Source organism: Anser anser, assembly GCF_964211835.1.
Source record: "Anser anser genome assembly, chromosome: 1".
NCBI classification, from domain to species: domain Eukaryota; kingdom Metazoa; phylum Chordata; class Aves; order Anseriformes; family Anatidae; genus Anser; species Anser anser.
In genome coordinates, this window is record NC_139720.1 from 183,476,327 (window position 1) to 183,498,097 (window position 21,771).

The 21,771-nt window shown below is 37.6% G+C and overlaps 1 protein-coding gene across 1 annotated transcript in view; it reads right to left on the bottom strand.

Moving 5' to 3' along the window:
• Positions 1-1,869: 1,869 nt before the first annotated feature.
• The window catches only part of KPNA3 (karyopherin subunit alpha 3), a 52,663-nt gene continuing 32,761 nt past the window's right edge, over positions 1,870-21,771 (bottom strand). Inside the window, exons 7-17 of the mRNA XM_083796314.1 lie at positions 19,887-19,972; positions 16,812-16,898; positions 16,250-16,419; positions 15,069-15,113; positions 11,873-12,004; positions 10,580-10,708; positions 8,671-8,775; positions 8,464-8,535; positions 8,181-8,343; positions 7,014-7,108; positions 1,870-4,444 (exon numbers count right to left, since the gene is read on the bottom strand). Of these exons, the coding sequence (XP_083652440.1) occupies positions 4,346-4,444; positions 7,014-7,108; positions 8,181-8,343; positions 8,464-8,535; positions 8,671-8,775; positions 10,580-10,708; positions 11,873-12,004; positions 15,069-15,113; positions 16,250-16,419; positions 16,812-16,898; positions 19,887-19,972 (1,183 nt within the window). The 3' untranslated portion in view covers positions 1,870-4,345. The remainder of the gene's footprint in view (positions 4,445-7,013; positions 7,109-8,180; positions 8,344-8,463; positions 8,536-8,670; positions 8,776-10,579; positions 10,709-11,872; positions 12,005-15,068; positions 15,114-16,249; positions 16,420-16,811; positions 16,899-19,886; positions 19,973-21,771) is intronic.

Below are 21,771 nucleotides of genomic sequence, written 5' to 3' on the forward strand. Positions count from 1 at the left end.
TTGACGTAAACTTGAGAATTTGACAAGCCCTCCAAGGACTCCCCCAACGCACACTTCATGCCCTGAGATGTCCTGCGTGCTGCCATGCTCAAAACAACAAACCCAAGGGCGCAGAGGCTGTTCCCAGAGAACTAATTTCGAATACTCTGTTTCACGGTGACAGGGACAGGGCCAGACCTCACTGTGGTCATTTCCCCCATAAGCTAGGGCCAGCCCTGGCAATGAGAACAGAAGGAGTTAATCCCTTATTTACAACACCGTAATATATGTAATATATATATTTACAACACCTCACTTCTCCTTCACACACAGGTAATTTATACGGGGATCATCTGGGCTGACAGATGAAGGCAGACGGCTGTAAAGACTTTCCTTCAGTTCAAAACACAGGGATCCAAGAATCATGATATTCTTAGGAATGCTATATAATGCTGTAATGTCCCAAACATATTTTTAAGCTCAAGTAGGAGAAAAACCCACCCTACGTTCCTCTATCAACCCTTACGCTGCTCAGGAAGGGTTTAGCATGAACCCATCTGAGAAGGAAGGTGCTGGAGATCTCCAGGCCCAGCCCAGCAGCACAGCCCAGAGCTGCCTGCTACCACTTCCGCGGATAGGACGGCATCAATGTTAAGCCAACATTGTGAAAATGGAAGCGTTTGGTCCCAGCTGCTCCAGTTCCTGACTTCTCATCTGAACATGAGGCCACTTCCACGAGCAGTTTGCAGGGACAACGCTGAGGTGGATCTGAGCAGCTCCCATGGACGGCAACGCACACGGGGACAGCGGGGATGGACGGTGGCCATTGTGACAAAACCTTGCCTGTTGGAGCCCAGTTTTCTACTTTTCCCCCCTTTTCTTCTTGAAAAGTGCTTCCTAATGGTTTGTAGTAATTTGTTGTCCTACATATGTATGAAATGAAGCATAATTGTGACACGAAAGGGAGCATTTTTTTATGCAACCAACCAGAAGGAACACAACACAACTAGGCTGCTTTGGTAGAAAAGAACAACTTGAATCACATTCAAAATCATTAACTATTAACTATCAGATTAGAATAACAAAATGGGTTGTATTTAGGGCCTGGATGGATTTTTTTTTTTTTTTTAATTTGCCTGTCTGTGGATCTTCTCATTTCTGCTTTAGCAGATCAAGCGAACAAAATGAAAGTGCTTATATTTTAAAAAGTATGAGGGACATCAAGATATCCCCCAGGTTTTATTCTTTCCAAAACGTCTCCTAAAGTAAGGCATTCTTTATTCCAGTGTAGCATCTTCCAAGCCATCGAGGTAGGACCTGCTGGGACATTATCTGCTGGGCAATGCAGATCCAAATCTAACCCACCTGAGCGGAACCCAAAAGGGGTCCCCTGTCTGTCGGGGTCAGGGACGCTGCCATCCATCCCGGCTATGGAGAGCCATGGGGACGTCAGCTTCCTGTCTAAGGCTGGTCTTGGTGAAGACCAAGGAGCAGTGCCCACCTGATCATAAAACTCGTGTGGTATCAGCAGTTAGAGCCCAGCACTGGGACCTGGAAAACACGTTTCTGGAGCTCCCCGGTGCTGTGGTGCACCTCCACACCTTTAGCAGAAGTCACTCTTTCATACACAGTTGTGCAGAGTGGCTGCAGCCCACTTACCATGGCCTCCTGTACATGTTTGGGAAACAATTCCCTAAAATAAAACTCAGTAGTAGAACAGTACCCAACGTTTCAGAGATCACTGCGTTAGCTTACTTTATTCATTCTTGTAACATATGTCAAACTTTGATGCGGAGTTCTGCTAACTAATATCTAGTCAAAGACAAAAACCCCTAAGTCGAGATCTGTGAAGACTAAGCAGTTTCATAATTTTCAAAATAAGTTCTTGAATTTTTTATAGTATTTGATAGCAGCTTTTTATTGGTTACAAAACCTAAGCCCATATACAAAATTAGGAACACATTTAGATGCCTCTTTGAAAGAACGTTTTAGTCTATTTTAACTGATAGTTTAAAAAAATAATAAAAACAATGCAATTTTAAACACTGTTCTGAAAACGTAAAAGTGCAGCAATATACTTTGTTTCCTTTATTAACTATGAAATGGTGCAATCCCAATCAAAAGCTGATAAGGTCACAACAGAAGGAACTGAGCGAACGCTTTGTCTTGCTTTACCTCAGTTCTCCGATGTTCACTTTTAATGTAATGCATTGAGTGCAAGAAAAAGATCAAATCTTCACAGTAGTGGAAAACTGTTGTTTTAGTATCAATTTGTATATAACCTGTAGGATAGTAGTGAGTGCAGGCTGAACAGGGTAACCGTCATTCTATATGGCATATAGGGAAACTAAATTGAGTTAGAAAGGGAAATATTTGTTCACAATAACACCTGCTGGAACTCTAATTTCACAAGAACTTTGTGACCTTACCTAACTTTGACTTTTTATTGTTTAGTTTTTTAGCGAACACCACACAGTTTCAAGATCTTAGACTATAGTGTGTGAATAGGATGCAGTTACCATATGAAGCTTCAACTCAACTTTTGGGAAAAGAAAAAAGGCACAATGAACTTCAACTCAATTTTATGTGCACAAGAGTTGAAAAATCTGAGCCACCTTAAAGAGAAATTGATTCTAAAATTTATAAAACCTATAAATAATCAGAGGCCAAACCACTATATTAAAACAGATTATCTAGCAAGTAAAAATCTTGCAGTTTAAACATACGCTTGTATCAAGTTAAGATACAAGACAACTCGCTCTTTAAAGTGGCTCCACCTTGGCAGATATATATTTAATGAATGCACACCTGCTATGCGTTGTTCATCAGTGGAAAAACAGCTGATCCACAAAGCTCTGATGGCATCTGTCCTTATCTTCATCACAGTAAATACAACCCACATCCAATAACTAAATTAGTTTAGATTTTTCTATCCCTTCACATCAATGCATTGGGAAATTACACCCAGTAAACAACAGCAACAAAACCAGTTTGTGTGATAGCTTACAGAATTTCACAAGTATCGATCTTCGCTCCAGCAATACCAAAATCCCTTTGAAAATGACTGGGTCAGGCGATTTTCCAAAAGCAATGACCTCACATACCTTACGTAAAGTTATTTAATGTGCACTGCACATCGGGTTTATGCTGAATCATGGCAGCTTCCATCCAGCCTCACACATCAACCAGTTTGCATCTTTTGTAATCACGTGAATAAGATTTGAGACTAATTTCTGAATTACTCTTCCAATACTCCAAGAATGAAGCTTTTATGACGCTTCTAAGTAGTTGCTGGTTTGTTGCCAACCACATCATCATAAGCACTGGTTACTAAGTAAAAAATAGTTTAAGACTAAATTACAGTAAACATGAAAGCTCCACAGTTTAAACCCAATATAAATCAACCATATCCAATTATCAATTTAAAACAAAATATATTGACTACTGAAAGTTGAAAGCAAGATTCTTTTTTAACTAATACATTTTTGGACAGATTTTTTTTTTCTACAGTCTGGGATTCTTGCTTTCAGCTTAAACAGAAGTTCAAGTCCATAACAGGTTTGTAGCTCAGGTAAAATACCATGCACAGCATTTGATTACTTCAAAACAGCAGGAACACACAGGCTGAAGTGAGTGGTCAAATAGGGCTCGCTGTTCTCAAAAATTAGGTATAATGGCAAAGCTTTACCAGTCCAAATCTACAGTTCTTTCTCCAACCCTGGTTTCTGAGGCAGTTAACGAACACACATCAATTACTGATAGATGAAGTAGTTTTTTTGTTTGCTTTAAACTTAAGTGTTTAATCAATTGCCAAGTGTTTTTTTTTTAAGTTACTTTTATTTCAGTTTCACCAATGAAATTCAATTGGCTTGCATTTTTTAATCTATTCTTCCACATAAAGTATATGAAAATATGTTTGTGGAGGAGGATGATGGAGGCTCAGAGCAAACTGGGCCCCTGTAAAGTCTTCCAAAATGTACGCATCATACCAAAGTGTCTTGATCCACAGCGCACCATTTTCCAAAGAAGCTACTTTTCCGTGGAAAGCCAATGTGCCACCACTATGGAATATTCTTAACAAAACTGCAGATTGCGGTTGTCAGCATGTGGCACCAGGAAAAAGGCAAAAAAAGGTAGTTGGGACTGTTAAAAAGAATTCTGAAACAGTTTAAGAGATCATGCATATGCATTTACAGTCCATGTGATAGTGATGTTTGGCAACTGCAAAGTGACCGATACATGGCTTGCTTTAGAAGCATCAAAACGAAGAGGCATGTGTGTCTTGGAGCCTTTTGTTTCTTCACTTGGTAGCCATCTGGTGGTGCTTCATACTGGTGTGGGACAGAGAAGCTGCACTTTTTTGAACTTAAAAATTAAATTCTTTTGTTTGAAGGTTGGCCGTTGGGTCGAAATTGTAAGTACCTCCTTGAGTGGCTTCAGGAATGAGACTGGGATCTTCATCGATCTGTGAAATAAAGCAACAAAAGTGCATCAGAGGCCAATTCCCAGCACAATCCAGCACACGTAAGCGAGATTCACAAACCTTCATCTATTTATTAAGCATTATTGCAATAAAATTAGATTAGTTTTTTCAATTCAATTCCTCAGCTTTGTTTAAAAAGATCAACACATCAGCTCTGTTCTAATACCATTGGGGGAACAGAAAATCAACACGGCTAGAGACTGGGTTGCTGCTCAGTCAAAGCTGTTGCTATTTTAGCTGTGCAATTTAATTTTCAATGCCAATTTCCAGCACTTCTTCAGTTGGCTGATCACTAGATGTAAATTCCAAAATTAGTTTTGTACTTTCTCCCATTTATTGCAACATGAAAATTTTTATTAGCAGCTGATAGAAAGACTTGTATAAAGCTTAAAAGAATAATTGGCATCTCCTATTAGGATCTGAAGGATTTAGACTAACTCATTTCAGAGCAGTTTTACGTAATTCCCGTAAGTGCAATCTGAAATATTTTTAAACCAAAAATACTTTATGAATATAGAATGCAAGGCATCTGCACCCAACTTTATCCAACTTCCTCAGGGCTGTGAGGATTTAAGCGTTCACTGCCATAACTGCCTCTAGAAACCAGAAGTACCACTGGCAGTACCCTCAACCTGCACAACTTCAACCCCTACACATCCTCCTCCAAATCACCAGCTGCACCCGTGCCCCGAACACACCGTCCCTACAAATCAGGCTGTAGCAGTCACACGCTGGTTCAAACTGTGTGTCATTTTGGAAGCACATATAAGAGCCCTTGTGGGGTCTAAAGAGGTTTCTGAGGTCTGTCATTGGAGTAGTGCAGACTTCTGAACTGACACACCTCAAGTCTTTATGTTTCTTTCTACTTTGGGCGACTTAACGGCTAAATTGGAAGGAGGGATTAAGGCATCTGGGGACAGCAACAATTCGCAGGAGGAAGACTAGGGCATGTCACTACCAAATGAAGATCGAATCTGGTTTCAGAATGCTTTGCAAATGTTTGTGAGTTGATAAATTAGCACTTCTGCCTTCTGGAGGGGTACTACAAAGTAATGTTAAAGAAGTTCTCCTATCTTTTATGAAATAAACAAAAGTCAGGAAGCTATCAGTGCTGGTCCTAAAGTACCTGCCAACTGCCTGTGCACTTTACAGGGCTGACTCAGCAAAGGAGCATTTGGGATTAACAATGAAGGGGTGAATATCTAGTGACCAGCAACATCTTATGAGAACACAGAAACTCAGAAGCTCCTGAAGTGACAGAAGGCAGGAATACTCCTGGGCAGTCAAGCTTAACACTACCAAGGAGGCAAACATAACCACTCTCTTCTCTCCTTGGATTTCGTTTCAGTTTTTTTTTTTTTTCTTGTTTGTTTGCACTGGTACTAAACTGACAAGGGTTCATTTTGCCACTTACAGTTACTGCCTCAAAATTTGTTTGTTGCTGTGTTTTAGTTCCAATCTGCCAATTATGGAATTTCTACAATTCCTAGTAAGTTTCAGAAACTCCAGAACACGCGCTACCAGTATAAGCAATAATTTGAAGTAAAGTCTCGCTCCCAAGTAAAGGAGGTAAATTCAGCCAATTAGGCACAGACTAAATCACACCAGTTTATGTAAAAAGTAAATGCACAAAAGGGAGTAGTAACCTCAACAGGGGTATTTTTCCACCCACACCAACCAGACTGTGCTCTTCAGTTAACTACGGAAGTCTCAGAGCCATTATGGAGATTATTAGACACTGCCCACAGAATCATTAAAAGCATAGGGAACTTTTCACAGATCTTAACTTTTGGTGACTAACCTCACAGCTGCACGATGGGACCATAAATGGAAAATTAGGAAGTCATAAAATTAGAGCTGATATCTGAAGAGTTCAATTTATGAGGCTTGTTAGCCAAAAGAACCGAAGACACAGTACTGCCAGGCTGCAGAAGTGCAAACACCCTACAAGGCCTAGAAAAGGCAACCATTATTCCTGAAGTGTTTCTGAGGCACTCACAAGCAGCCAGCAGCAGGAAGAGCTGTAAACCAAACTGTCAAAATGTCTACTTGGGATGCAAGAAAATATCTGATGGTCTAGCTCAAACAGCTGCAGAGAGTCTTCTGGTTTTAATGACTCTCTTCAATGCAGAATCCAGACTGAGCAATTACAGAGCTGAAATACAGTAATCTATCTGAAATTAAGGATCTGCTCTGCCACTCCTAAGACTGATGTATGAGAAAGCAAAGCAGGAGAGCCAGAGAACTGTTTTGACTCTAATCACAAGTAATTACATGTCAATGTACAGGTCAATATAACATTAGGTCAGCATCAATCAATTTGTTTAACTAAAACGAGATCACTCATCATAATGTTGCTACAGAAGTTCTTGATATTGAGAAACTCTTCAAAGACTTTCAATTAAGGGAAGGTGAACTGAAAAAGGAACAGGAAAACTGACCTCCCGGCCAACCTATTATCACAACTGGAACTGAGCAACAGTGACAACGTACATACTACGATAACAGTAACAGCACAGCACATATGCTTTTCAATCCTTAGCATACTTACATCATCACCAGAGAAATACTGATCTATGATTTCAAATGCTAGTTTATAAATGTCTTCATTCTCATGCTGTTGCAAGGCTTCAATTTTCTCTAACCCTGGATAAAAGAAAAAGGAGAAGAATTTTAAGTTTAATCTAAAGTGAGTTACTAACTACTTTGAAAAAAAAAAGAAAACAAGAAAAATCATGAGAGATTACTAAAGAAACATAATAAAAAAGATGCAGCTCAGTTTCCAAGTATTATCTACACAATAGCTATCTTTGTCTCCAAGATTTTAAAAAAAATAGTTTGTGAACCTTTGCATGCCATGGAATATCCCATTTTATGAACACAGGATAAGGGAATTTTCTCTCTTTTTAGATAAAATTCTCTGTACTTCTGTGTTTGTTTTTTCATTTTTAAATTATTTTTTAAGACTTCTGCTGTCTAACATGTAGCTTTTGTCCCAGTCATTGTGCCTTCTGCATATATGAATAAGGAAGTGGCATTATTTGTGAGTTGCATACAATTTTTAAACAATAAGGCAACAAAGTCTCATGCTAAGAGCAGCTTAAAACTATAGTCCCATTTTCAAACTGGATGTGGTATACACAAGGGAAAAGTTTTCAATACACTAAGTTCTTAAACATCCATTTAGTGCTACCTTACTCTACTATATCAACTAAAATTGTAGTCCCAAACTGGGAAAAAACAAGGAAGCCTTGAAGAAAATAGGGAGGCTTGTAGCTTGTTAATACAAAGTTTGCAATACTTTGTTAATACTGAGTAAATACTAAGACTGCAATATCCGAAAGCCTGACTCCTCATCCTGTTTCGGTCTTAATGGAATTATGATCCTCACATCTGCTTCCAAAGCAGTAATTAAAGCAAGAATTGTGTTTTACCACACAACCAACTATATGCAACAGCCAAATGAAAAGAAATACAATTCTCATTTAAGTCTAGAAATACCTAAGCTACAGAAAGCTCCTCCACTGACTGCCTCCAACATGACCATCCCCAAAACAAGCTAAACAGGAAAGTGTGTCATTTTCCTCATTGCAAAAGTCTCGATTGCTTATTTAAATAGCCCACGGTCACAAAAATGCTGTACTAAACATCAACAACGGCCAGAAGACAGAATAAAATTCAGTAAATTAATTTTTTAAAAAGCCTAAAAAGCACTTACCTCCACACTCTTCTATAATTTCAGCTATTGAGCTGGCCTCATCACCAGCCATTATCAGGATGTTTTTCAGACCATCCAGCACCACCTGTACCACTTGAGAATCCTTTACTGAGAGTAGATTGCAGAATGGCGGGATTACGTTTTGCTGTACAAGGTATTCAACCTAAATAATAGGAAAAAAATCCTTTGAACAAAGCATCCAAAATGCTTTGAACATTTTACTTCTTACAAATGGCTGCAGGTACAATGTTTTCAGGACAATTTGAAATCCTACTACACATACCTGATCTTTTCTCCCACTTATTGTCAAATTGCTAATTGCCCAAGCAGCTTCCTTTTGTGTTCCAAAGTCCCCCTGAAGAATAAAATTAATAGCTCATTAAAATCCACATGGAAACATCTGTCAAGCTTATTATTAAAAATCACCGACTCCTCATGTCAGGTTTATAAAAAGAGGATGACAACTCACATAGCTGATAGTTTGACTGACCTTAGCCAGCTGGTGTATGATCATAGGGATTAGACCAGCATCTATTACAGCCTGAACTTGTTGTTGGTTTCCTGCTGTGATATTGGAAAGGAACCAAACTGCTTCCTAAAAATGGAAAAAATAAAAAAGCAAAGCACTTTTCAAAAACAGTCAACAGATAAAAAAAAAACAAACCGAACAAAACAACCTCAAATCCTCAACTCATACAATGACCAATCTCTAAACAGCCTCCGGGTTTCCTCCCCACTAGCACTTCCAGCACACAACCTTTATTGCACTGTGAAAGCCAAACATGCAGGGGATCAATACAAAACTGATATGATTAATTCCCTGGGCCAGATTATTACTTACACAAGGAGTGTTTCCATTCGCTGGGAGTGATACTGGCTTAAACCTTACATCCACTTTGCGCTGCTGGAATCACAGCCACGTTTTAAACTTTTGATCAGTTTTGCAAAGAAAATCAGTAAAACCCCATATAAAAAGGGACTTCTGTAATATTTGACCTGACAGCTCAGCAGTAGCTTTCTGTGCTTCCAGCTCCCATTTTGTTCCTGAAACATGAAGTAGAGCTTATAAAGCTCATTCGAGTTTTCCCATTAATTATCAGACAGGACAGGACTCTCAGTCCTCAGACCTTACTCAGCAGTTATCGCTTTCAGGTGGTTCCTCAGCATAGATAACATTTAATGGCAGCAACAAATTCATGGTTACAATGGGGGATACTTGTCAAGACAATTGAGAACATCTTAAAAAAGCTCTAATCTTTACTAAAACCAGACTTTAATAAGCCATCAAAGAGCCAATTACAAAGTACTGCAGAAAACAATGGGTTCCATTTTCCAGGGACGTATATCTGACTTTTATTTGCTCCTCACAACATTTATCAAAAAACTCGAAGGTGTTTATACACTCCCCTTATACAATAATAGTTCATTTCTTGGCATTCAAAAGCACTGAATCTTGGCATTTCTCGTTCTTTCCTGAGTGCTACAAGGGCAGTCAGAAACAAATCATAGCTGTTTGAACTGTCAAAGATTAACTTCTTCAGTGCTCTTGGCAGTTGCCAGGCCCTGAAGACATAGATTCCTCACTAACAGATTTCCCCTCAGTGGTAAGCTAAAATAGGGAAATAAAGATAAACAAAGACAAAGATAAGTGTAAGATAAGTGTAAGATAAACAAAAGGCGAGAGAAACGAAAAAACTTTCTTCTCCTCCACCAGTCCCATCTCCGCAGGGAAAGATGGCATGATGATTAACAAAAATTATTAACAAAAAACATCATCAAATACAGCTCTGGAAAAGAGGCCATCGATCACATTCTTTCCTCTAACTCTCCCTATACCACCCAGTCCTCTGCAGAAGCAAAGTTCCCTCTGCCAGAAGGAAGGAGAGGAAACCCAGGGATAGTTTTCAAAAAAGGGCAATGGTATTCCCTACTCCCTTGAAAGCGAGGACTGACAACAGAAGAGAAAAAACTCCGCAATGAAAAAGGTGTTATTTCATCAAGCCTCTTTAATTTTGCTGAGTGGAAAAACTGGATCAATCTCACCCATCTCACTGGACTCAACCCAAAGTAACAATCCTTACATATGAAAAACCCTAATGCAAGTTCAGCAATTACTCACTGTGCAAGCAAACTGAAAAAAAAGTATCACACTTAAAAGCAAAAACCATCAGTCCTCCCAAAAAGCACTGGGCATCAACACCAATGCACAGATCCCCAGTATGCCTGGTTGGCTTCAGCCCTAATTAAGCACCAGCCTCAAAGGCTGCTGCATCTTTATGCAGAATTGCTGACATCCCAGAGATAACAGCTATAAGAAATTCTTCTCTAACGTGCTACAGACTACAGTTCTACATTTTAAACAACAAGATTAAGTTAGGAAGAAGCAGATCATAATATACCTTGTTTATCTTCTCTTTTGGATGCGTCAGGAGGTTTGGGAAGTAAGACAAAACATCACAATTGAGAACAACTTGTGTCTGTTCATCAGTACCAGTTACTATGTTGCCTACTGCTCTCAGTGCTGCTGTCTGAATATCCGAAGTGGGAAGGAAAAAAAAAATTGCATGTTAAAGACGTTGCTGTTACTTATGCTAAAACAAAGATCATTTTAAAATGCCTCTACAAAAACACTTTGCAAAACACAATTTAGCGCTTCAGCCTGCCAGCTACACTCTAAAAAGGGGTGCTGTTTCACCAGAACAGAAACACATACTACAGAATTTTACTCAATAGATGCACTGCAGCCCAACTCCAAAAGTGTAAAGACTAGAAAGTAAAAGGGTATTAAAACAATAAAATAATTCATTGTGTATCTGATCTGATTTACAATAAATGTATCTAGGTCTTGACTATGTCTGCCAATATTGCTTACTTTTCGATTCAGGTCTCCACTGCAGTATTAAAAAAAAAAAAGACTACTTTTATTCTTATTGACTCTTACTTGACTTTCAAAAATGTACGCTATACTCTTATGTATTAGTTATTTAGTGCTTTATAAGTGACAGAATACTGGAGGGACTTGTTTTCATCAAATGAACTGGCCTGACAAATTTCAAGACAGCCAAGTCTCATCCAAAGTCCAAACTAAACAAACATGATAAATGCGCAGACATAGAAAAAAAAACCCTTCCACATTCCAATGGTTAGTTTATAAAAATCAAGGACATATTAACTAACTTTAAGTTTCCCTTCATTTTTGAAATTAATCAAACAAGGTCAGTTACCCTACCTTTTGTAGATAACCAGAAATTTACTCTACTAAAAGGACTAAGAATCTGCAAATATTTTAACATTCATCAAGTCTCAAAATCATAGCTGATTTCCATGAGCTATTCAGATGCTGCAACCATACATGTGGCAACAGAAAAAAAGAGTATATATAATTTGGAAAATGTAAAACCTATTGTCATTAAGTATTCTAGGAGCACAAAAGGAATGCACCGCTGGTAATCACCCAATGGAAGTTAATGTTTAACCTGTCACTAACAAAATCAAAGAAATCTCAAAACAACTTCAATGTAATTTTAAATTACCTTTTTTCCTTAGTGTAGGTAACATTTTTGTTCAGTTTACCTACAACAAATGTAGCTATAAATGCTCGTCTCAGAACACCACTAATAAATACTTGGAAGCACATTCTTTAAAGCAAATAGGTTACAAAAGACTATTCAAAGACACTGAAGCAGACTTACTTGAACTTTAACCTCCTGATGACTCAGAAGGGGAACTAGGAAAGGTACAACTCCTGAATCAATCACCATTTGTATCTGTTCATTACCACCGTCTGTTAAGTAGGACAGAGCCCAAACGGTGTCCACAAGAATCTACAAGTTGGAAAGAACATGGTTTATAGATTGAATAGCAAGATCCGTATAACCCAGTCTTAATTTAGCGATCAACATTCCACACATCTGGGTAAAAAAGGAGCATGCAACTCCGCTACAGGAAAAACACAAATACTATAATGCAAACTGATTTGTAGAATTTTAGATTATTAGGTACACCTATGATAACTGGGGTCATTTGTACCATGAAAATAATTTCTATGTCCTCTTTTTTTTTTTTTTTTAACTAAACACCACGTTTTGGTGCATAAAATTACAGCACACATCACCTGACTAAAGTAAATTTTTTGGCTTGGTTTGCATTTCACAGATTGATGATCAGCTCAGGTAAGTAACTATGCTAGTAACTTTCTGAAGACAATACTGAGCCAGCCTCCTGGCCCTGCCCTAATCTGTTAGATGTGCTATCTTCTGATTACAGAATACCTAAATTCCCATGGTATGTAATCCATCTATATACACTTTAACATTTCTGATCCATAGTGCAGTTTTGAAGTTAAACTGCAAACTATCCTCAACGTATCCTCTTTGGCCTTCATATCGAGATTAAAATCCACAGCAAAGAACTTCTTACACCAGCTAAAGGAGTAACAGCTATTGTAAGGTGGCAACTGTTCAAGCAAAGGGAAAAAACACAAAGGAATGATTATCATGCAGGGCACTCTTAGTATCTTAAAGAAAGTAATGACTACATCACTGACGACTCGATAAGGATGATTTGAGAGCCCTCAAAAAAAAAAAAAAGGAAAGGTACAAAAGTTACTGTTATTTTAAAGGAAGTTTTTGAAGCAGAAACAAAGCTAGCAGAAAGAGTGGTAATATCCCATCACTTAGAGATGATGTTAGGAACTGCAGGAAGAGAAATCTGGACCCCGCTGAGGGCGTCATCTGTTGAGGTATCTGGATCTCTGCATTTCTAAGTAAAAGTCCATTGCAAACCAAAGCAAAGCAGTTGCTCTCTGTAATAGTAATGAAGACTAAGGCCTGAATTCATTGCACTTAAGTGAAGTGCCTAAATTAAGAGCAGAGTTAGCCTATGCTCCCTCTATATTCTGCATGCTAAGGCACCTTTTATATTCTGTGTACTAAAACACCTTTTGAATGTGGCTCTCATCCGGTTTACCACGATGAGCTTAGAGCAACAGGCTCCAAATCTAAGCATCTTAATTATGTTCTGAGATCAGATGGTCTGAACTTGTGTTTGAAAGGCCTTGTAGGCAGAGCTTGTGCCCAGGCTGAGTGCTCCATGGTAAGCAAAAAGGAGCCAGTGGCCCAGCTCACTGAGATTTAAGGGAGCTTCAAATGGGAACAGCACAACTTGCACCCAAATAGCAACTTGGGAGCCAGCTTCCCCTCCCTGACAACTTAACCAAAAGAAACCTCATCTGCTATTTCCATAAAGGCACCTGCATTCTACTTTTAAAAGAGGTACCCATCCAAAATTTCCAGCTATTAGGACAGCTAAATAGTACTGAAGATGTGGGAAGGACTGTAAAGTCCTGTCCCATAGGCTGTCTCCACCCATTTCCAGGGACCAGACAGCATGGACCTAACGCTCTCCTGACACAGCCTGCTGCTGCCCTCACCCACTAACGCCACAGGGACAGCAGAACGTGCTGCAGTGGAGCCGGTATCGCAGCAGAAGCAGTGAGAGATGGTGCCTCACCAGTTTGCTGCCTCACAGCCCTGTTGGTGACGAGAGCAGCAGCCGCCAGAAGTGCTCACAGTACTGTTGGCTGACCTACCTGCATCACTGACTCATCTCCAAAGATAGGTTTGCTGCTCCAATACTCAGAGGCTGGGACCACAGTGGTACCTCCAAACTAGCACCTGACTCTCAGGATCAAAAAGATGGGCACCCTAATTGAGATCAGTCAAAACCTGGCATCACATAGTCTCATATCTAATTTAAGAAGCTCTCACACAATCATTGCTTGCAAAAAGCTTTCAAATTTGGCAGGAAAAAAGAAAAAGCCTATAGGTTAGATACATTTTGGTTTTACTATGAGTTTCCATTCAGGTTTGTCCAAATCACGAATTGCAAAGTCACCATGTGCTGTCTCCCACTCATATTACACTGGGAAAACTCTGGCAAAATCCCAAACTAAACTGTTGGCAAATATTTGTGGAGCCATGCCCACTACACCATTAAAAAAGCAGCAGAAACACCACCACCTCGTTGTGGAAACAGATAACCTAAGACATCTCCACCAACCTTATGTCCTACCCCTAGACACACCGCAAAGGTTCCATTTTTGCTTCCCTAATTTGGAGGTCACTACGGGGAGCAACAGTCCAAGACATTACAAAGTCCTGACAGGAGGAGGAGTAGAAAAGCAGCTCAGTAACCCTTAGTTATACAGATCTTGGTTCCTGAAGTCATGATGTAAGACCTCAGGAGGTAAGTCCAGATCTCTAGGACTTTACTTTGAGAATGTATGTAAAACCACGGTTCAGGAATGTGGGAAGTACTGAAGGTTTAGCATTAAAAATCTGAAGAGAAGTTGTTGAAGGTGCCACAGAACAATAGCTGATTGATATTTACTTAAATATATTTTTATATGTGATTTCTTTAGTTAAACAGGTTGCAAATTCAGGCACCCAACAGGTTGTAAAAATCCGAATTACCCACATAATTACAGTATTTGATCCAACTAATATATAGAATTATACATATCTTTGCACACATGTATTATATATCAGCTATTCAAAATTACAAATTGGGGCAGAATTAAGTCAAGTCAATAGTAAAGATCACAATTCTAAATTTTCAGTGCTCAATTCTGCAAAATAGTATTTTTTTAAAATGTAATTTCTAACGTAAATATAAGCCTTTTAGAAAAGATATTTTAGGAGTGGTGCTTGCACTTCATTTTTCATGGTCTGAATGGCTAGTTATAATAATCTTAGCATCTAATTGTCCATTTACTGCTTAAGTATATGTAAATTAACACACAAAAACAAATTAACCACCAACAAAATCTTATAGCATTTTCTCTTAGAGAAAACAATCTAAATATTTAGAACTTTAGAAATTACTTACATTTATATCTGTATGGTAAATGAGAACACACAATGCTGGCAAAATCTGAAAAGAAGTTCATCAGTCATTAGAGTAGAATAAAATTTGCTGTGTAAACACGAATCCAAGTAGTGCAGTCACAAAACTTGAGACTCGAGACTAATGTTTGAGACTGCATTAGTACATTACTCATGTATTTCCCAGCAACTGCTCATTCCCTCCCCCAAAGTATGTATAAAAATATATTTTATTTAAAATTTGTAAAAATACAAGGAAGTAATTTATTTCAAAGACACACAGAGAGCAGACTAGACTTAGAGAAAACACAAAAACACCGTAAATAAGACATCTCCCTGCTATTTATGAAAGCTTAAAGTTATTGAAAAACATAGTAAAAATTATTTACATAAAACCCTCTTTGGATTGAAATAAAATTATATATTTTTGTATTCATGTACAGAGAAAGTATATAACTGAGTAATGGCAAGACTGCTTATAACAGTGTTGTTTTTTTTTTTAATTTGGTAAATTCTTACTTCTAAGAGTTTCTGCTTCATTTTGGAGAATACATTGGAGTTTACTCACTACCAATCTTACACTTCCAATCTTCACACAGCTTCAAAAACCGCACCTGGGCTTTGGAATTTATCTTAAAATGAAGAGCTTTACTTACAACTGTAGTTCTAGTCAAATAACTTTACTAGATGCGCCTACTCTAAACACTGTATTTGTTCACCAGTTTAAAAAGATTTGCAGATGCTTCTCAAGTGAGGACTTGACAATGACTGCATGTTCACAACTAATCAAAACACAAACTACACTACATTCAATATATGTATTTCCTCTTACTGAAAATAATTGCGTTTGAATAATCCTATATACAGAATATATATAGAACCCTGTTTGTAGTCTTTTTTGATAAAAATATTAAATGCTGAGTACGTTAACACTTTCTAGAGTGTTAATTTTGTTGCATCCATTCTAATATATGAATAATCAATCTTCAGTTTCAGATGTTATGAGTAGTTTTGCTATAATCTCAGTAAGAAGCACCAAATTGGTCAAATTACTTCATTTAATAACTGGTAAGTGACAGAAGACAGTGGCAAAAGACATACATAAATTCATAGTATGACAATGTGAAATATCTAGCTTCTAGCCCAGAGTATAAAAAATTATCTCTCTTGTAATTCTTTATTTACCTCCTGAACTGTCTCCATAGGCGGTGGGGGGTCCTTATTCCTGCAGAGATTTACAATGACCCATGTGACGTTCCGAAGGAAGGTGATGGGAATGGAGGGATTGATGAAGGACAGAAGAGGTTTGACAACTCCCAGTGATATGACATAATCTCTACACTGAGGACCATCACCTACAGAAATGAAAATTGTTGTAAAAGAAATTACATTAAAAATGGAAAATCTTGAAATGTATGCAATGACATGTCGGGATACTGAAATTCTATGTTTCCTCACCAATAGTTTACTACTAAAAGTTCGTGTTCAATTAAATATACATACGTACGGATATGTATGTATATTTTAGGAGACACAGAATTTATCCTGTTAACATTTTGTGTAGCAAGTGGCACTACTCTTTAGAAAAAAATTGCATGTACAGATGTAATTCTTGCCACATGAAAAATTGTATTAAGCCACAGAATTCAGAGGAAACATAGTCTCACATGATAATGCCGATGTTCAAAAGTCAAATTCTAAAATGAAACACTCCCTGAATTCCAACCATTGTAAGAACAACAGTTACCTATAATATTTCCGAGAGCCCAGACAGCCTGCTCACAGACATTCTGGTGTGGTGAATGAAGTAGTCTCAAAAAGAGGGGTACTGCATCTATAGAACGAAAGGATTGGATTTGTTTTTATTGGAACATAATATGCATAATAAGTTCATTGATCCATATTAAACTTTCTCTACCACACCTTATACTAAGATACAGATTTCTCTTATGAACAGCATATAAAATTTCAGTTAAACATTTCTATAAAATCTGGAGAGGGGAAAAATAGACTCAAGAACAAGCAACTATTAAACAACACTGCTCCCCACATTTAAATATTTCCCCATCTTTCTCAAAGTGCTATATAAGAGCCACAGATCTGTAGGTGCTAGGTTTAATGTCCTGGTGATTCAGATTTTCCACTTATCCAAAACAGCAATACATACCTAGCAGAAAGACATGCCTACTCATGCAAATGTGCTTCAAATCTTGACTTTAAGAAAATAGCTTTCCTCCCAAGAGGTGGCTATAGTTAGTTTCCACATGCAGTGAAGACTTGCATCCATCTGCCATACAGTACTAAGACGAGTTTTTATTTGTTCTTATGTAACACAGGCAACATACCAGATTAAGGAAGTGCTACTGATTTTAGATTTCAGTCTTTGATGAAATAAATACATTTAAGAGATCTAAGCTACTCCCATGTGCTATTTCCCCTCAGAGAATCCGTATTCTTTGAAAGCTGGGAATTCTTACAACAGTTTTATAAATCTTTATATTATCATACTCATCCTATAGCCTTTCTAAGTAAAGTAAAATACATCAATTTGTATACTCTGGAAGAAAAGCGTATTTTTTCTTTAGATACCATAAGAACCAAAATAGCTTTAGAAATTTTACAGAATTGCAACACAATTTGTGAGCAGCTATGAATCAATATTCTGTTGATAATTTAAGATGCAATAAGGAGCCAAAACATGCTGTTATTTTTCTGGAAAAAAAAATAGAGAGAGTGATGAAGAATAAAGAGAACCTAAATTTCCTTCCCCAACCTGAATGAGTAATTCAGCAATAGCCTACAACTGACAAGTTGGGAGGGAAAGCAATATAACATTGCTTAAGAACACTTTCTTTTCTTGTCACAATTATCCTACTTCCGTTAGCTCAAGAGGAATATTCAAGCTTCCTTTTCCCAGTGATTACAGAGACCACATTTCAGCCATACATGTATTCAACATATTTCAGAGAGAGGAGGGTCAAGTATGCAGTTTATATTAGACTGCAATCCTGGTATGCTTTCAAAAGCAGGAACGAAACTATTTCATATCAGCTCTCAAGCAGGACAGTCTGAGAAAGCGTGAGTTGCACGTTCTCTCATCTACTGCTCTCAAAAAATTAATTGCTTCTGCTCCAAATTGGCTCGTGCCAGATCTATTCTGTGAGTACAGGACTTTCCCTCTCTTGCTAGGCCCTCCAACTGCCATCTGTCCCTCTGGATTGCAGGAAGCCTTCTTCTTTTGGATTTAGGCTGGAGCAGCCTTCTCTGAAAGGGTCTATCACTTTGTTTCCTCAAACTGTCCCTTATCAAAAATAGAGCAGAGTTCAGAGGCGCTTAGTCACCTCCCAGTACAAGGCAGCCAGACTAAACTTCTGCCATTTTCTCTTCAGAAGCAAAACTTAGGAAATGTTTTTTGCTTCTGCAGATCATTTTATCACACTTGCTTCTTTTCAAGCATTAGCTGAACAGATTTTGTGCGGGACAAATCCCAGCCTGAACTTCGAGTAATTCTGCATCTAACAGCAAGGCTTTTAGCTGTGCACATGCATTTTTTCATTCTGATTTTAATTTTAATTTTCACATTAAGATCTTATTTCCACACTCTCTTTTCTGCAAAGCAAATACTATAAGTAGCCTTTTCATTTGGATTCATTCACCCAAAGATGATAACATTGCAACTTGAAAAAGGATGAAAAAAAATGCTTAACCGATTAACAAGCTGGGAAGGATGAAAACTTGGGAATACATTTTCAAAGATAGACATCTGTAAAGCAGAATTAGATTAAAGATGCATTTAGATTAAAGCAGAAGTGCCCAAATGATTTAATTATTTTTTTTAAACAATTTCAAGATTTTTACAATTTTTAAAGGCTTTGGATTTTTACCCAAAGCTCATTTTGATAAGCGTTCTTATTCTATTGCTCCAATATAGTAACTATACAGAATCTAACTGTGAGATATTTTATAAGCCAAACATAAAAAATTGCATTTTGATTTGAAAGACAGGTTCAAATATTTAAAAAAAAAAAATCAAATAACCAAGTCACCATTTTCCTGCATAAGAACACTGACTATGAATAAACTAAGGCAATTTATTATATAATTACTTAGCTACAGCCTCCCATTTAATGACAAAACATTGCACTTAGCATAAAGGTGATTGTTGGAAGATAAGCATGTTGATACACAAAAGCTACATATAAAATCCAGAAAAATAAGAACAGATTGATTGAAATCAGCACACATAAATTATCTTCAATTAGCTCTAATTTTCTGTCTCTTCATAATGGAAGTGTCAGTGGCTGGTTAAATAAGAATCGAAGCCAGCACAACAAACACAGTGTGTACAGGAGAGATGAATCATATGGTCAAAGGAAAGGACGGTAATTTTCTTAACTGTGTATTTAAATGGGCAATCTTACATAACCGTGTATTTAACAACTTTAGTACGATTTACGAACATACCCTTGAGGTAGAAAGAATTACTTCCTAATGTAAGGTTTAGCTGAAGGGGAGTTAACGGTACATGATTTCAATAATCAACTCCAGAATTAGAAAGGACTAACGCTCTTGTCAAACTCATATCATCTGTCATTCTCTATCTTCTTTAAAGGGAGATTCAGTTCTGTGATCCTTAATATTAATTGTTACTGACAAACAGACCAACCTTTAAGAACAACTAGAAACTTTCGAGAAAGACCGATACATACAATTTTATAATTTTAATAGTTTTGATGACAAGTGGTATGTTATCCAAAAACCCCCTTTTTGCCTTTTACCCAAAACATCCACAACCCCCCAATAAACAAATTTTAATACTTACTAGACTGTACAACAGCTTGAGTTTGTGCAGAAGTGCCTGATGCTATGTTAGTCAATGCCCATGCAGCTTCAAATTGTAATGACGGGCTGTAATGAAATAATTTTACAGTAATAACTTGAAACAATCTTCAGATTATTTTATGGATGACTTCAGCATGAATAGCTGCGTGCACTCTCGGACTCTACATTTAAGCAGTGCCACCAAACTAAAAGTTTTTCCAAAATACTCTAAGGCTGGACATTTCAGAAGAACAGAGATGAGAGAAAAATATTAACTTTACATTCTATGTCCTTTTTTAAACTGCCAATCATTCCAACTTCGTATTAGTAAAAACTAAAAGAAATAAAAGAAAAACAAACAGTAATACTTGTTGAAGCACACACCAGCTAGTGAAGCTGACCGCTACTCTAATTAACTAATTATCTCCAGTATGAAAGATTTCAAGTACACATCATCATAAAATTTAATTATGCCTCTCTAATGGGTAACAGACACCTCTTCACATCCAACTGACCCAAAGGCATACTTAGTGAAGAAGTGCAACCGTCTTACTGCCATTAGCAGTTCTCAATAAATTAACCATGGCTGACCATAACTAATAATACACTTGTGGCCCTTCTAACATCACATCCGAGATGAAGTACAAGCAGGTACACTGGGACAAAGGCATTTTTCTGCTCCATCACAGACAGGGTAAAGATCTAGAATCAGTAACGAAAGACAGCATCATACCTGTACTACAATCAACTTACTAAATGCAGATAAAATTAGTTACAAATACTACAAAAGCTGGGGGAACGTCCAACCCAAGATGGTGTCTATCAGCTGCTGTTGTCTATGCCACCAGAAGTATAGTAAAACAGTTTGCATGAAAACTTGTTCAAACAAATGTTAAAGGTTAAAAGTTGTAAAAGCTATAAAAGACTTTACAGCTTACAGTGGTTGCAATAATAGCAAGGTGTCTAGCTTCAGGAGGAACAGAGAGCGTTTACTATTAGGTGACTCTTTTTCATTCCTGTGCTTTTTTGGTGTCTTCACCATTATGTTTTATATACAGCCATGCCACCTGTTTCCCTTAAGCTTTTCTTGTGCATTAGTTTCCAAGGAATTTTAAAGTATTACTGGGGATGGGATTGCGAAAGAAACGGAGATGAAGGCCCAAGAGGTGTAAATAAGGATTTGTAAAAACAAATAGTACCTGTAGGCAGCTATCTATAAGCCTTATGTTCTAGGATTAAACGCATTAACATTCTAGTTCTGTGTGGTCCTCAAGCACACAATGAAATTTTTCTTCCCCTTGGGACCTGAGTGGCCTTGGGATAAGCTTCCAGTTACAACATGAACATCAGCTTTAATGATCTGTTACACAAAGCCTTTGCAGAATTTACCTCTACTAAATATTATATAGCAATCACTATTAAAAGGACTGCTTAAGAAAATGCTATGTTCAGTTTCAAAAGGCTTATTAAACATTTACAGGGATAAACCATACAAATACTACAAATAAAATTCAAATTAAATGAATTTTCACGGCACTGAACCGTCTACTTCTAGAGCAGATAGACATTTGTGACCCATTTTAAAATGCTACCCTGATATGAACGTTATTGCCAGCTGCCTTCTTAGTAATTGTTTTGTTAAAAAAACTAGAACGCTACTCACGCTTCATGTTTTGCAACCATCAAATTATACCCAAAATGTCAGTTTGCATTTTCTGAAGTTTCTAGCCCTTGCGGTTGCAGAAATAACCTTGAAAATGGAAATACTGTAAATACATTTATGGCTGCCCCAGACCAAAGATAGCCTAAAACATTTACTTCAGATGTATTAATCCCCGTCTATCTTAAGGGGCTCGTGGATTGCGGAATATAGCAATTTTCTGACA